This window comes from Abramis brama (genome assembly GCF_963993115.1).
Source record: "Abramis brama genome assembly, chromosome: 3".
In the NCBI taxonomy this organism is placed as follows: Eukaryota; Metazoa; Chordata; class Actinopteri; order Cypriniformes; family Leuciscidae; genus Abramis; species Abramis brama.
In genome coordinates, this window is record NC_139965.1 from 53,833,383 (window position 1) to 53,849,619 (window position 16,237).

The 16,237-nt window shown below is 37.3% G+C and overlaps 1 protein-coding gene across 2 annotated transcripts in view; it reads left to right on the forward strand.

The window, feature by feature from the left end:
• Window positions 1–16,237, forward strand: part of dhx15 (DEAH (Asp-Glu-Ala-His) box helicase 15) — a 38,204-nt gene that overhangs the window by 6,405 nt on the left and 15,562 nt on the right. For both annotated transcript variants that reach the window (XM_084109514.1, XM_084109513.1), the window contains exons 3-6: window positions 1,018–1,211; window positions 1,386–1,545; window positions 2,912–3,130; window positions 11,139–11,306. In XM_084109514.1, coding sequence (XP_083965640.1) covers window positions 1,018–1,211; window positions 1,386–1,545; window positions 2,912–3,130; window positions 11,139–11,306 — 741 coding nt within the window. The remainder of the gene's footprint in view (window positions 1–1,017; window positions 1,212–1,385; window positions 1,546–2,911; window positions 3,131–11,138; window positions 11,307–16,237) is intronic.

Below are 16,237 nucleotides of genomic sequence, written 5' to 3' on the forward strand. Positions count from 1 at the left end.
ATTAAGACGTTTGTTATACTATTTAAGATATTGATAAATAAGGGATAAGAAAATGACAAATGGGTCACCCTCCGGTCTCATGGACTTAACGGACACACGCACGCGGCAGCCATGATAAGTCCACAAGACCGAAAGTGTAAATGAAGTGCGCTTCATTTGGTAAAGGGACTTAGACATTTTAGTCACACTCTTTCCCCTAAATACATTTTACAGTTTGCACACATCTATTTTTAGTCTCAAATGTGAGTGAAACACTCGCACTGTCGAGCCCTGCATCTTTCCAAATTTGTAATGAGAATCATTTATAAATCGGTTGTCACCAAAAGAGAAGCTTTTAGGTTTCCCTTCACTTTTCTGCCAAAACAAACTTAATGGTTTAATGTTTGAAAGCAAAGAAATTTGGATGACCATAAATATTAGTATTGTAATCTTACTGTTGTTCTGTAAAATCTAATATTTATTATAAAACTATATTATAATAATTATTTTATTATATTATGTATATTATTATGATTATATTAGTAGTAGTAATTAAGGTTTTTAATTTACCATACGCTAGTACTATATTTCTTTATTGATTTATTTTAATTTTTATAATTTCATTAAATGTTTTTGAATGGTAATAATTATTTTTATGTTATAATATATATTTTACACTACAATATTTCATTATTGATTTGTTAGTTTCTGCTATTTAAATAAAATAAATAATAGTAATTATAATTAGTAATTATTATATTTCTATTTTCTTTCAGATTTTATTTTACAGTGCAGTAGTAATATTTCTTTATTGATTTAGGCTAATGTTTTAACTTAATATTTTGAATAACAGTAATAATAATTATTGTTGTTTTAGTGTAGTCATATTAGTGATACTACCAAAGCTGCGGTACCCTTTTTCACAACCTTGCCAAGAGGGAATCTGAGACTGTGACCAAATGTACTCATTCATTTGTTTTAAAGAACTGAGAAACCCAGTAGAGAATACGAATGATTTGGTCACGTCCTCTTTTTCAGATCCCTCAGTGGTGTGTGGACATGGTGAGGTCCCTCCCTGGCCCGAAGCGTGGCGTGGCTTGTACGCAGCCACGTAGGGTGGCAGCCATGAGTGTGGCTCAGAGAGTGGCAGATGAAATGGACGTCATGCTGGGGCAGGAGGTTGGGTACTCAATCAGATTTGAGGACTGTAGCTCTGCAAAGACCATACTGAAGTAAGTTCTAGAAAACAAACATTTAGACATCAAATAATGTGTACATGATTTTTCAAGATAGTGGAAGTTTATAGTACTTGGGTACATTTTGAAAAAATAAATAAAATACATTTGTTCTTTTTGGTGACGCCTGAGATAATGAAGAGAGATTAAAAACATGTCTTCTGTCTACAGATATATGACTGATGGTATGTTACTCCGTGAGGCTATGAACGACCCCTTACTGGAGCGATACGGTGTCATTATTCTCGATGAGGCTCACGAGCGCACATTAGCCACAGATATTCTGATGGGCGTCCTCAAAGAAGTGGTCCGTCAGAGGTCCGACCTTAAGGTATGTGATGCTGCTGATCATGTATTTGCACCACCTTGTGGTTGTTTTTTAATTCCATTTAAAGTGGGGGGACGTATAGGGAATAATATTAAGTCGACATGAAATAGAAATTCATCCCGTCTATTTTCTAAATGCATCTTAATGATCGATTACCCTTTACACTTCAAGGTGCCCTTGTTACACTGTTGTAAATACAAATGAGTATTGAGTAAATATTAAAGGGATAGTTCACCCAAAAAGTTTAATTACCCCATGATTTACTCGCCCTCAAGCCAAGTAATCTTGTATGATACTATTTTAAAAAAATACAAGACTCCAGTGGGTTAATAAAGGCTGTTTGCCGGAAGCTAGTTATTTTAGTTTTTAAAGTTTTAAATATGGATATTTTTTTCTTACACAAACGCATCAATTCGCTTCAGAAGGCCTTTATTAACCCCCTGGAGTCGTAAGGATTACTTGTATGATACTTTTATGATGGATGGATGCACTTTTTTTGGACTTCAAAATCAGGACCGCAATTCACTGCCATTATAAAGATTGGAAGAGCAATGATATTTTTTTTATTTAGGCTAACTCCCGATTGTTCGTCAGAAAGAAGATAGTCATATACACCTAGGATGGTTTGAGGGTGTGTAAATCATGGGATCATTTTCATTTAATAATCTGTTATAAAAACATGCATTCAGTGTCATGGAGAGAAAAGCTTCAGTTTTGAAGCGGAATCAAGCTGAGCCAGGAGAAATCGTCCTCTTAACAAATCAAATCATTCTGTGAACGTCTGTCTCTGTATATTCTTCATCGGACTGTTGCCGATGATGCTGTTCACACACCTGACAGCTGTGTGGCCGTTTGTTTGAAGACAAACGTGGCCATTCCACTCAGAAATGCACAGCCAGTCGCTTTAGTGGAGGAAAAGCGACTGCTGCTGGGTCAGCCCATTTGAAAGCCATCAGCCCAAGGAGAGCAGAAGCGCAGCGAGTTTTATGGCTGAAATGTGCTGGACCGATTCTCATAAAGCAGATGGGTAATGACTACTTGTTGTCAGGAACAAATCAAAGGTTATACATGTGTTCAGAGACTGTTAAATAAGGTCTAGGTGACTCCAAGTGATCCCTCGGCCCAGTGTCCCCATCCAGCTTTAAAGTTTAATATGCTTTAAGAGCAATTATAACGCGTCATGATGTGGAAAGGTGCCGGGTGGACCTCAAAATGGCTCTGTGTTTTTTTCTCCATTAGAATCATAATGTCCCCAGAGAGAACGAAATGTGCTTGCTGTAGACACGGGCGAAGAGTAGCTTCTTTTACCAAGTGCTGTGTGAAATGGTGTCCTTTCTAAAGCCAATTGAGTCCATTTTCTCCTCCCCAGGTCATCGTAATGAGCGCCACTCTGGACGCTGGAAAGTTCCAGGTTTATTTTGACAACTGCCCCTTGCTCACCATTCCCGGCCGGACGCATCCCGTGGAGATCTTTTACACACCCGAGCCGGAGAGAGACTACTTGGAAGCAGCCATTCGCACTGTCATCCAGATACACATGTGTGAGGAAGATGAGGGAGATGTACTGCTCTTCCTTACTGGACAGGAGGTAATGTTACTGATGTCCTGGTGCATTTGTTTAAATGGTTCGTGCAGAGTGGAAAACGCTTGATTTTAAGCGTTATGTTTTCAAGGTTTGAAATGTGCCTGAATTTTGAGTGTCGTCCATGAAAATGCTTGATATTCTTTCCTTAGTTTATTATAAATGCCTTCCCTGCACTTGAAAAGCAGTGCTGGAAAAGTTCTTTAATTTCACTCATGAACTCTGTCTAAAATCCAAGCATTTTACTTATAATAATATTATATTATATTATAATTTGATCCTAGTATAGTGATGCTTTATTTTTTGAGGGGGGAATCAACTTAGCTGCCATTGTTAACATTTACATTTACATTTATTCATTTAGCTGACGCTTTTATCCAAAGCGACTTACAATTGCTATACATGTCAAGGTCGCACGCCTCTGGAGCAACTAGGGGTTAAGTGTCTTGCTCAGGGACACATTGGTGTCTCACAGTGGATTCGAACCCGGGTCTCTCACACCAAAGGCATGTGTCTTATCCACTGCGCCATCACCACCCGTCAGTGTTACAGTTAAGTTAACAGTGTTACAGTTAAGTAAAAATATAAAAAATATTTTTTATCAATTAATGTAAGGCTGAAATGAAGAAAAAACTAATGAAACGATACAATTAAAATTAATTATTAGAGAAAAAATTTGAAAATTAGAAAGGTTGCCTTGGGAACTAAGTGAAATAAGTTTGCGTTCAAGTACTAAAATTACAAAAACTAAAATAGATTTGAATCGAAGCTAAACAAACGAATACAAATAAACAACAAAAAATACTCGGTAACACTTTATTTTAAGGTGACGTAGTTACACGTTACTACATGTACTTACTATTGTAATTACAGTAAATTATGCATAATTACAAGTAACTAACCCTAACCGTAACTCTATAGTAAGTGCAAGTAGTTAATCAATATTACTCAGTACTTATGAGTAAGTACAATGTAACTACATCACCTTAAAGCAACACTAAAGATAATTTTTTACCTTAAAATAATGTTTCCAAAATCGTTTCAGTGGTTCATCAAGTCATAACAGGGTGAAAGGCACTTCTGCATTCGCTTTGCGGCCCTATATCTGCTATTAACCGCACTATGCAAGTTTGCCAGATCGGGTCGCCTTTCTGTAGTTCGAATGAGACATAAGAAACTACAAATTTGACTTGCTTTACGGCAAGCGTTACAATAGTCATCATTTTTTTTCTTTGTTTCTGATGTCACCATACATAATACTTTCATAAAATCATGCAACATACTCTACCTTGTCTGTGGACATCGTTCATTTCAAAGCCAGTGCTGGATAAACAGCGAGTGTGTGTGCAACGGTAGGCTGAATTATTTACGACAGTGGTAATGGACAATTCTGCTTCCAACCTGTAGGGCGACCGAAGAGGAAAAGTTCTCTAGTGTTGCTTAAAAGGGTTAGTTCACCCAAAAATTAAAATTCTGTCAGTAATTACTCACCCTCATGTTGTTCCAACCCCGTAAGACCTTCGTTCATCTTCGGAACACAAATTAAGATATTTTTTATTAAATCTGAGAGCTGGATCACTCCTCCATAGGCTTCTAAGACATTATAACTTGCTGGCCCAGAAAATGTATTAAAGACATCGTTAATATAGTCCAAGTGACTACAGTGGCTCAATCTTAAGTTTATAAAGCGACAAGAATACTTTTTGTGCGCAAAACCCCCCAAAAATAACGACTTTATTCCACTATTCATTTCCTTCTCTCTGGGCCTCGAGTTAGTTCACGTAGTGTTTTAGCGCAGCGCTTCTGTGTTGTACGTCACACGCATCACACACATGACCAGCGTCAGCCAATAGTGAGCCTATGTGGTGACGTGCAACACAGACGCGCTGCGCTAAAACACTACGTGAACTAACTCGAGGCCCAGAGAGAAGGAAATGAATAGTGGAATAAAGTCGTTATTTTTTTATTTTTTTTTGCACAAAAAGTATTCTCGTCGCTTTATAAACTTAAGATTGAGCCACTGTAGTCACTTGGACTATATTAACAATGTCTTTAATACATTTTCTGGGCCAGCAAGTTATAACGTCTTTAGAAGCCTATGGAGCAGTGATCCAGCTCTCAGATTTAATAAAAAATATCTTAATTTGTGTTCCGAAGATGAACAAAGGTCTTACAGGGTTGGAACAACATGAGGGTGAGTAATTACTGACAGATTTTTCATTTTTGGGTGAACTAACCCTTTAAAATAAAGTGTATACAAATACTCAAACTAAAATTACAATTCAAGTATATAAAAATTAAGGTTTATTCAAAATATTGAATACTTAGTATACTAGTATACTTAGATATAATACTTAAGTAATTATATCTAAATAATAGCGTACTAAAATAATACTGCTACTAGTAACTGATTTTGAACAACAATGAACCATACAGCTTTCAGATAGGGATACATAGTCATGTATTTTGCCTAAATTTTAATTGTTGCTTGCAAATAAAATTATTTAATTATATTTGTTGGTCTGCTGCGATTGATATCACAGCTCTGGATTGTTTGGGTTTGTAGTGCTATCAGCCAATCAGCGTTGTCATAAAGTAGCTATCTGCTGCTCCAAAGTGATTTAGTCGCATGGAATTTATGCAGCATTAAAATAAAATACAAATATTGTAGAAGAAAACAATAAAACCCAACTGTGGGTGCTTCCTGTTGTTTTGGCTGTGTGTGGCTTTGACTTCACATTCAAGATGCTCATTATGAGCCACATTTGTCATTTGTGACATTTTTCAAGCTGCCTCGCACAGAACAGTTAAATAGTGCAGAAGAGATCAATGCTTAGATTGATAATGGCCATGAACACAGCTGGCCTTGGCGCAAAGGCAAAGGCCTGTGAGAGATGGCAGGGAATGACCTAGATTCAGCCCTGAAATTAAGCCATTTATTATTTTACGTCTCCTGCAACCAGTGCTCACCTGAGCGCAGTGGAGGGTCAGGGACCCACCCAAATGATAAATACGGTCACAGATGGAGAATCACCAGCATTCCCTGCATATTTGTTCTCTTTTGCAAGGCTCAAAGACAAATTAACTTAATGTCCTTAGATGCTTTACATAGAGATAATGAGAAGACCAATAAATTATGCAATTAGAGGAATCCAGTAATTCAGAAGATTTAAAACTGCATTTGCAAAACATGCCAGGCAAATGAACACCTTTTATGCCACATTGAGTCTGACTTGTCAAATAACTGAACATTGTACTTCCTTCATTTATGTCTCTCACTTCCCTTTTCAAAGAGAAGTCACTTCTTCGCACCATCCACCTAATCAGATAATTTGACACCCTATTTATTAACTGCAGACTCCCGTCATTAGTTTCTCCAGTGGGTCTGGTCGTGTAGATCCGTTTTCATTTGCAGGTGTGAGATTGATTGCTGGCTCGTTGCAGAATGAATGAAGTAAGTTGCAGTTGGAGTGTCTCCATCACTATTGGATGATAATTGAGTGGAGATTTATTGATGCGCAGGATTGTTCTCTTTGCAGTGAACTAATCATTATCAAGTCCAGAATGTCAGCGGACACAAGGAGCTCATCTTTATCATGAACAGATCAATTCCGTGTTTGCATATGTGACGTTTAAGAGTGTGTTTTCTGCATTGTTAGTGGTTTCAATTGTAATTAAAAAAAAATTTCCAAACACTTGCCCATCTACCATTGTCCTGTCAAACACAGTCGTGTCCCAAACTCACGCTGTTGTTCCAGTTAAAAACATGAACGCACTGTAGAACTGTTTTAGAGTAGAAGTTTAAGTTGTAATTCTAATTGAATGAGACACTGACACTGTTTTTCATGTTTAAGACTGTAAAGCTGCTTGCTTTACTATAAAGTAAAGCTCTATTATAAAGTGCTTTACACATAAACGTGATGTGACTTACTAGACACACTGCTATAATCAGATGCTTTCTTATTCTTAACTGCTGTTTTCTTATTGCCTTTTTGTTGACTGTTTTTGTTATTGAGAGTAAAGCATGCAGCACATATTCACACCTTCATCTAAATGCCTCTCCTAGCATGTGGGTGGTGTCAGGATGTTTGCTAACAGCAAAGGTATTTCAAACTTCTTTTTACCCCTAAGCGAAGAACAGAAAAGAATTTCAGATCTAGTGTTGCAGGTATTCGCTTTGGTGGCTTGTTAATGTGTTTTTAATTAGGTTAACGGACTTCAAATGGACTAGGGCAGTTGAAAGGGTGCCGTGCTTAAGCATTTCCCATCTTAAGCATGTGATGAGACTAATGATCACAGTAGTGGAGTTGGCTATTATATTTCACCCATTTAAAAAATGATTGAGTATGCTAAAATTTAGGCCAAGAATGTGTTATTTTAGGCTGGTCACAAAGTAGCTCAGTTTGCTCCTTTAGATCAATTAAAGGGATAGTTAATCCAAAAATGAAAACAATCCCATGATTTCCTCACCCTCAAGCCATCCTAGGTGTATATGACATTCTTCTTTCAGACGAACATAATCGGAGTTACATTAAAAAATATCATTGCTCCTCCAAGCTTTATAATGGTTGTGAATGGCAGTCCAAAAAAAGTGCATCCATCCATCCATCATAAAAGTAATCCATATGACTCCAGGGGGTTAATAAAGGCCTTCTGGAGCAAAGCAATGGGTTTGTTTAAGAAAATTATCCATATTTAAAACTATATAAACTGAAATAATCAGAGCATTCACTACCAGAGCAATGATATTTTTTTAATGTAACTTTGATTGTGTTCGTCAAGTCAAGTATATTTGTATAGCGCTTTTCACAATACAGATTGTATCAAAGCAGCTTCACAGTATTAAATTAAAATAATACAACAAGGTTTGTTTCTAGTGGAATTTATTGATTGATAAAATTAAATTAAATATTCCCAAAATATCCCTATCTGAGCAAGCCAAAGGCAACAGTGGCAAGGAACCGAAAAAACTCCATCAGGTGACCTAATGGAGAAAAAAAAAAACCTTGGGAGAACCCAGGCTCAGTCGGGGGCCAGTTCTCCTCTGGCGTTTATGAACTAGAGGCCGGATTGTAGTTTGAACTGTAAGATTAAAAATATTATATGAATGCCTGGCTGAAGAGATGCGTCTTTAATCTAGTTTTAAACTGGGAGAGCGAGTCTGAGCAACGAACAGTATCAGGAAGGCTATTACAGAGTTTTGGAGCTAAATGTGAAAATGCTCTCCCTCCTTTGGTGGATCTGAATATCCTAGGTATGACCAAAAGCCTCGAATTTAGTGATCTTAAAGAGTTCGTCTGAAAGAAGAAAGTCACATACAATTAGGATGGCTTGGGGATGAGTAAATCATGGGATGAACTATCCCTTTAAGGTGCCTCATTTTAGTTTGTCCACTCCATTTTAGGGGATGAAAGGGTTCTTTATCTTTCCCGTTAATGCAATGAGACTCTGCAGAAGAAACAAATGACTTAACTCTCTAGGCTTTTCGCAAACTTGCAAATAGCAATTAGTTTTAAACCACACATTTTCTCAAAAAGAGAAAAAAAACAGTTGCAGTTATTTGTTCAACTTTGCTCGTTCAAATCAGGTCTAAATTACCACTGATTAAGATTAGTTTTCTCCTTTAGATCTGTGCCAGCTAATTTGCATCTGCAGCATGTAGATTAAAGGGTCCATTTAAAATATTTTCCTCCAGTATTGTATCATGCCCGCTGTGAGAAGCGAGGGATCTGGATTTGGCGCCTTGCTCCAGGTGCAGGCTCTTCTGCATTGGCACAACCGCGTGTCCCTCTCTCCCCGGCGCCTTGGCAGCACGGATAGCAGTCCTCCTGACAGCTGCCGCTTCCCAAGGGCTGATGGACTATTAATACTTTGGCTAATTTGATCAATCCATTCAGATTTGCCTTGTCCTGCACCGTTGTGGCAGAGCTTTGATTAAGATGCACATGGCCACCGGCGCCATTTTCTGCACATATTGTACCCTAGGGAGCAATGCAGAGCGTGCGTGGACTACCATGCCTGGGATATCAGCGCGCTTACGAGCTTTAATGCTTTTATGGACAAATGATCGGCTATGGCTGCTTAGATGCGCAATGAAAGAGTTTCAAGTAAAATGTCTCTGAGATGTTAAGGGCCTTTTGATGTCACAGTGCATGTCTTGATATCGATTAATGCTTTATTATAACAGCCTGAAGTTTTTGTAGAGATCATTGCTTGACTGTTTATCGTTGATCTCTTTCCTGTTTAAGTCGCAATACTCACTTTGACCTGAGGATGGCAGTACTGCATAAGCTGTGACTTTGAAATCAGTAGGTCTGTTCCACTTGTGATGAGCTTAATGTGCTCATGCATGAAGACAAAGCTTTGTAGTAAATGCTGAGCATTCTTCATTTGTGAATGTAGTGAATATTTTCTCTGACTCGTGAGAGAAGGCATTTAGTAATAGTGGTCTAGATTAACTTTGACACATTCTTGTAAAATGTGTAGCTTTTTAATGGTTTGTGCTTCACTATGTACTTTTTTTTTTTTTAACAGATTTGAGCTGGTTGGATCAGTGCTATCTCTAATTTGCTGTGACGACTGTCATGTATTTCTAGATCTCAAGCCCACAAGTTTTGTGACGTTCAGCATCACTTAACTGATCTGTTGTGATTTGCTCCTGGTTATGCATCATTGCAGCTTTCTCATCTCACATTAGCCCTACTACATTGCCATCTGGAATAATAAAGCTTGCGTGTGAGTGTACACATACCCTTGTGACTGCCGCTGTTGATAGCGCAGCCATAGGAATCTTACCCAAGCGCTATGCACTCCAGCTTTCGTTTTCTCACTCGGTCGACACAACTGGCATGTCAAGTGTACCGCAACTAAACCACCCAAGCCTTAGTGATTCTGGTGTTTTCCAGCTTTGGGGAACTGATTCAGCAGTTAATGATGTTTGTAAAATAAACTAAGCTGATCCAGAATCAGTTGATACGAGTTGAAGTTGGACATAGAGGGCAGACTACACAAATCATTACTGTTTGTCAAAACACCCTATTCTCTGTTTTTTTTTTAAAGGACAGTTCATTAAAAATGACAATTTTCATCATTTACTCATTCATAGTCATTCCAAACGTATATGACTGACTTTTTTTGTGTGTAACATAAGCTATTTTCTATACAACGGAAGTCAGTGGAGTCCAAAACAACATTGAACTCCAGTGACATTTGCTGTATGGACAAAAATACTTGAAACATCCTTCAAAATGGTGGTCTAATCTAAGGTGGTTTTGTTACAATGTTTTTGTTTTGTGGCTTTTGGGTCCAATTGAAGAAAAAATAAATAAAAACTAGCCATTTTCTGGATAGAAAGATACAAGCCATCCTAGACTAACCTCTCATAATAAAATCACCCAGGCTCATTGGGAAAAAAAAAAACGTGCCTGTGAAATAATCTGCAAAATATTACGTTGCTGCTTAATTGCATGTTTCAAGCCACTTTCAAAAGTGTCCAGTGAGTCAAAATGTATTAGTTTACACGTTAATCACCTTTTGAGGTCATAACATAGTATTGTGCAAGGAACTATGCTAGAATAAGTCTTTATTAATTCATATTCTGCACCTATAATCATAATTTGTGTGAAAAGGAATAAGTTGTTGGTGTTTTCTTGCCACTGTAGTGTTTATTTCAGCTGGAAACTGCAGTATATTGTATGCGTTTGGAGTTTTGCAAAAAAAAATATAACTTTACTGTAAAATGTCAAAAAAATATTTTTTTAAATTCTTTCTACTTCTACAATTTGTTTCATCAAATGTTACCTGCATTTTCTTTGCAAGTATTTGTTAGCAATTTACTAGCAATTTCTGAGTGAAAAATTTCTTAGGAAATCCTAAAAAAAAAATCCCAATGTAGAGGCAATTTTTTCCTAATGTGTAGTAATTCTATTGAATTGATGCACCAATAATGTCTGTCTTTTGGCACTTAGTGATTCTCAGTCTGTGGTCTTTAACGTCAGTCTGTTTACATTTCTAGGAAATCGATGAAGCCTGCAAACGGATCAAACGAGAGATTGACGATCTCGGGCCTGAGGTTGGTGACATCAAAATCATCCCGCTCTACTCCACGTTGCCACCACAGCAGCAGCAGAGGATCTTTGAGCCACCTCCACCACGCAAACCAAGCGGCGCCATCGGCAGGAAGGTAAACATCACCGCCACGCATCACGATACATACATGGAACTAGATTGTGTTTTGAACTGCTCCAAACACAGTATTTTCATGAAAGGTATTGCATTTAGTCCCTCTGTGGTTTCCTTTGAAATATTGCATCAAAGAATCAAAATATCTCAAAGACAAACGTGAAAGGGATAGTTTACCTAAAAATGAAAAACGACTTAAAAATTACTCCAGTCTTTCATTCATCCTTGAAACACAATGAAGATATTTTCAGAATTTTTCCCCATGCATTGAATGTCTATTTTATTCAAAGCTTCCATGCATTAAAAATACAAGAAGAAATCATAAAAGTAGTGAACAAAATTCTAATGGATTTGGAACAACGTAAGGAGGGTATTTGATACAAATTTTTGGGTCAACTATCCCTTTCACTTTTGTCAGTGGAATATTGTATCAAACAATCAAAATATTGATATTCTTATTGGCACAGTAGCCTTTTTAATACATTTAGAAAAAAAAAAGAAGAGGATGAGAGAATGACTCAAGTTTGTCTGTAGAGGGAAGAATGAGGAGCAAGGAATGGTGGAAATTAGGTTTTTCTTTTTTCTCCCCTTCCATCTTTAGCTTTGGTGAAGCAATGACTCATAACATATGCTGCTTTTTTCAGCATATGACTTTTTTTTTCTCAAATTTTGGAAAGGATATTTACTCATCCTTCTATCATTTGAAAAGTGTTAGAGCAGTAATCTTATTTTTTTCTGTAGTCTGTTTTGGACCGTTTGCTTTCACTCCCTGTTTTGCTTCCCGTCTGTCGCCTGACTTTCCATTTTTCCATTTTTGGCATGTTGTCTTTGAAAGAATGAGTTTCACTGTAGATGTTTTATCAGAGCTCATCCACTGTAAAGAGTTTCATCATCCGTCATCCTTTACTCTTAGCAGGAGGTTGTGCAGACGCAATCATCCTTTTGTTTTATCTATTCCCATTTCACTTCTCTCAAACAACCCTGACGATTACAGTATGAAAAGCACCTGGACGTCTGCGTGACTGGCCAAAGATCTGACAGAATATCATAACTGATCATCAGCTATGAGTTTGCGAACATTTAGCTGAACATCTGATGAGGAGTTGATTAATGAGTCATCGCCCCAGCTTCCCCTACAGAAACCGATCCGCTTGTCATTATTGCTGGCAAAGATTACTGATGTCCTAATGAGCGAACGCAAACGTTCACTGATCCGCAAATTTCCTCATTCTTGTTCCTTCAACTTGATGGCTGTATTTGTAGCCTTAACAAAGTCTTCGCCACATGCCTGGTTTGTGTTTTGATGTACCAAACTGCATCAGTATCCGCCTGCTTCAGATATCAAGTATCTGCCTCGTCCATTCCTCTTCACTAGGGCATTGTGTCATTTCATCTCTCCCCTGACCACTTCCATGTTTAAAGAGGCTCTGGGTTTCTCTGAGGTTTGATTACTCGTAAGCCAGGGCATAAGCTGCTTCAGAAGTTCAAAGAACCGCCGCTGTTTGCCTGCACTGTTCAGAAGAAAATGAAAGTGAACATGGATTCATAGGGGCTGATGTGAATATGCAGCAACCCTTGTGATGCAAAATAATGTTGGGGACAGAGAACTGCTTGTTCAGAAACTGTTCTATTTAAAACAACAACAACAAAAAAACCCTTAAAACAAATTATTTTCATGACATTTTTATTTGATTTGTTGCTATTTATCGAAATGATTCTTTTTTTTAAATATATAATGTCATATTTTTAGTCAAAAGCTCAACTAACAAATAAAAGTAACTAAAACATGTTTCCCCTCCAGCTACTTTCCATGAGCTCAAAAGAATAGTTTAATGAACTTAAACATTGTGGTTTTGTTACAGTGTTTTTGTTTGGTGGCTTTTGGGTCCAATTGAAGAAAAAAAAAAAAAAAAATTCTGGATGGGAAAAATATATAATGTAATATTTTTTGTGAAAATTTCAGACTAACGGATACAAGTAACTAAAAATGTCTCCCCTCAAAAAATAGTTTAAATTAAGAACCTTCCCATGCAATTACTTTAGGTCCATACAAGTTTTTTTTTCCAACGCAATGTTTTTTTAACCAACTAGTGTTTCAGTATTAAAGAGATAATATTATAGTTTTTTTAATTAATATTTTGAAATATTTATATTTTCTGTTTTAGTTATAGTAATTTTGTTTTTCCTTTTAGGATTGTCTATTTACATTGATTCCCATAATCGGTCATTTTTTAAATTAACAATCAATTAATCAATTCATCCGTTAACCGTAACCTCTTAAATCCGAAGCGTGGGGGCTAAGTTATCACGTTACTTAACAACCACTTAGCTGTTACTAACCAAAAATAGCTGTTGTTTTACAATAAATATAGGGAATATGACCACTTATCAAGTGCTTTTAAATTTGCCGACACTAGATGTGCTCTATTTTCATAGTGTAAAAAAAAAGAAAAAGTTTTACATTAAAATGTGATCTGTAAAATCATTGTACATAAGTTATATATCATTGAAAAGGTCTCAACTTGCAGAATACAAGCACATTTGTTTGTTGTGCCAAGTATTTGTTTGAAAAAGCGCCGCTGACGCACCTGTAAACAGTATACACGATGCTTTTGCGCTGCATTTTTATTTGTAACTTGTTTGAACATTATTAATATATTAGTAAACCATAGTAGTTGGTCTCGAATAAGCCCAAACACAACATAAAACGATGCGTAGATCACGGAGTGACGTCACATGCTGCTTGGCTTAAGCAATAGGATGATCACGCAGTGTTTTCCAACTTTATTTGATAGTTCAACCAATGGAAGAAGGATCTCTGGTGTGGCGGGTGGATATAGTGGGTAGGGACAATGTGAAGAGACCAATCGAACACCATTTTACCACTGGAGCACTCTTGGATTGGTTCGATCACTCAAGATTGACAGGTCTTGATTTACTACGCGCCATAGAATAGGAGCGCACAGTTAAAACAGTGCTGGAAGATCACTCATCCACCAAGATCTTATTACTTGTTTATTCTATGTACTTTTATTGTGGAGTTTACACAAGTAGTTCTTATGCTAAGTAAAATCACTTGTTTGGAAGGTTTTTTTTGGACCCTTGGATAATTGTTTCGAAATAAACGGCTAACCTACCTAATCCATTGCATGACTTGAAGACATGGTACATTTAGAATACGCAACTATGGCAAACTCGATTCACTTTTCCTCATGTCTGCTGCACGTGTTTTGTGCATGAGTCGCACGCACCTCGAAACTATGCACTCGTAACGATGAGCTTACTTAATCGTCCATCGATGAGTTTTATCTATGAAGTTATCGACAATTAATCGATCGTCAATTAAACATTAGCATCCCTAGTTCGTATTGTCATTTGTTTATTTTAGTACATCGTTAAACTAAATTACAATATGTTGTTTACCTATTACCTGGAACTTAATACATTTAAGCTCCTGTGTTGGTTAACTTACATGCTAAAGGTAATCGTTTATTATTATTTATAGATTATTATGGTCTCAATACTGGCATTAGCACAGTTATTGCTCCTTGAGTGAAGCAACATACAACATCATGGTTGTCATGCAGCACTTTACAGGTGACATTGTGTGTCAATATACATTGTGATAGAATGTTAAAGGTTTGTTGCATCAAGTAATTTGAACAAGCAGCAAAAATCATTTTTTGAGTGTGCAGTATCTGTACAGTGTCTCATTTATTTATTTTTCTGGCACCTTGTTTTTCTGTCCTTCTGTGGCAGCAGTACATAAGGATAGGCTCAGATTACCTTGTAAAAATGTCAACTCTTCACACCCTCTGGCATATATTAAACACAATGCATATAAGCCACCTTTAGCAGATACGGGGTGCGTGTGTGGATTTTGAGATCCGCACCTGTGCATTCACATCCTCCTTGAGGACAAATCCAACAGCCCTATTGCACTGCTGATGTGCATGGATTTATTAGATGGGATTTAACTTCATGTGACACTCAGCAGTCACATGTATGGGAATTGAGGACTGTGGCAAATTTCGGAAGCAACATTCTTGTTGATTCTTGATTTAAATGGGATGTGGTAAGATCTCCCTTGTGCTGTCTGCAGGAATGGAGGCTTATGGAAGAATTTAGGAGACTGTGAGTGTGCCGTGTGTGCGTTAACCACCCAAACCAATCTTTAATGAATATCTGCTTTAGGTGGCAAATCTTGCTTGTTAACAACCGGTTCTGGATAGAAAGTGTTCTTCCTCCAGATGGTGCAGAATGCGAGGTATTTAGACCCTTCTAGCCTGATAGAGACCATGTTCAGGCATACCTTTGCTTCTAGTCAAAACATTTGATATGCCACTCTTCACTCTAAGGATTGTCATATAACATGTCTGTTTTAAAAGTTGTCGATACAGCCCAGTAATGATGATTTTTGGATATCCTTCCCTTCATGCAGCTTAAAAACCTCGAGGCACAATGGAATTGCGCTATTGCTGACGAAATGTCTGTTTAGTTCAGTACAGAAACAGACAGATGAGAATAGTCTCGGTCTATTTGCAATTGCCATGGTTTCCATAGTCACTTTTAATTCAGTGTGATTGAAGGCAGGGTTTCCCTTATCTTTTTGAATATAAAATGCGAGCGACTCTGTCTGGTCAACTGCTGTCATGGTGGAACAAGTTAAAAAAATTCTCAAGGTAAAACTGTCGGACATGTTTATAGCTAATTACCTGGATAGCAGTACATCCGATTTAATGGCACAAACATTTGAAGGTAAGGCTCTATCACCCACCAGAGACTTAGTACCACTGCGGCAATGCAAAAATGCACTTGCAAAAGCATTTGTCACCGTTTGCAAACTTACACTCCCAGTCAAATGTTTCGGATAGTTGCGATTTCTTTAATGCTTTTGAAATAAGTCTGTTCCACAATATGTTCACCAAGGCT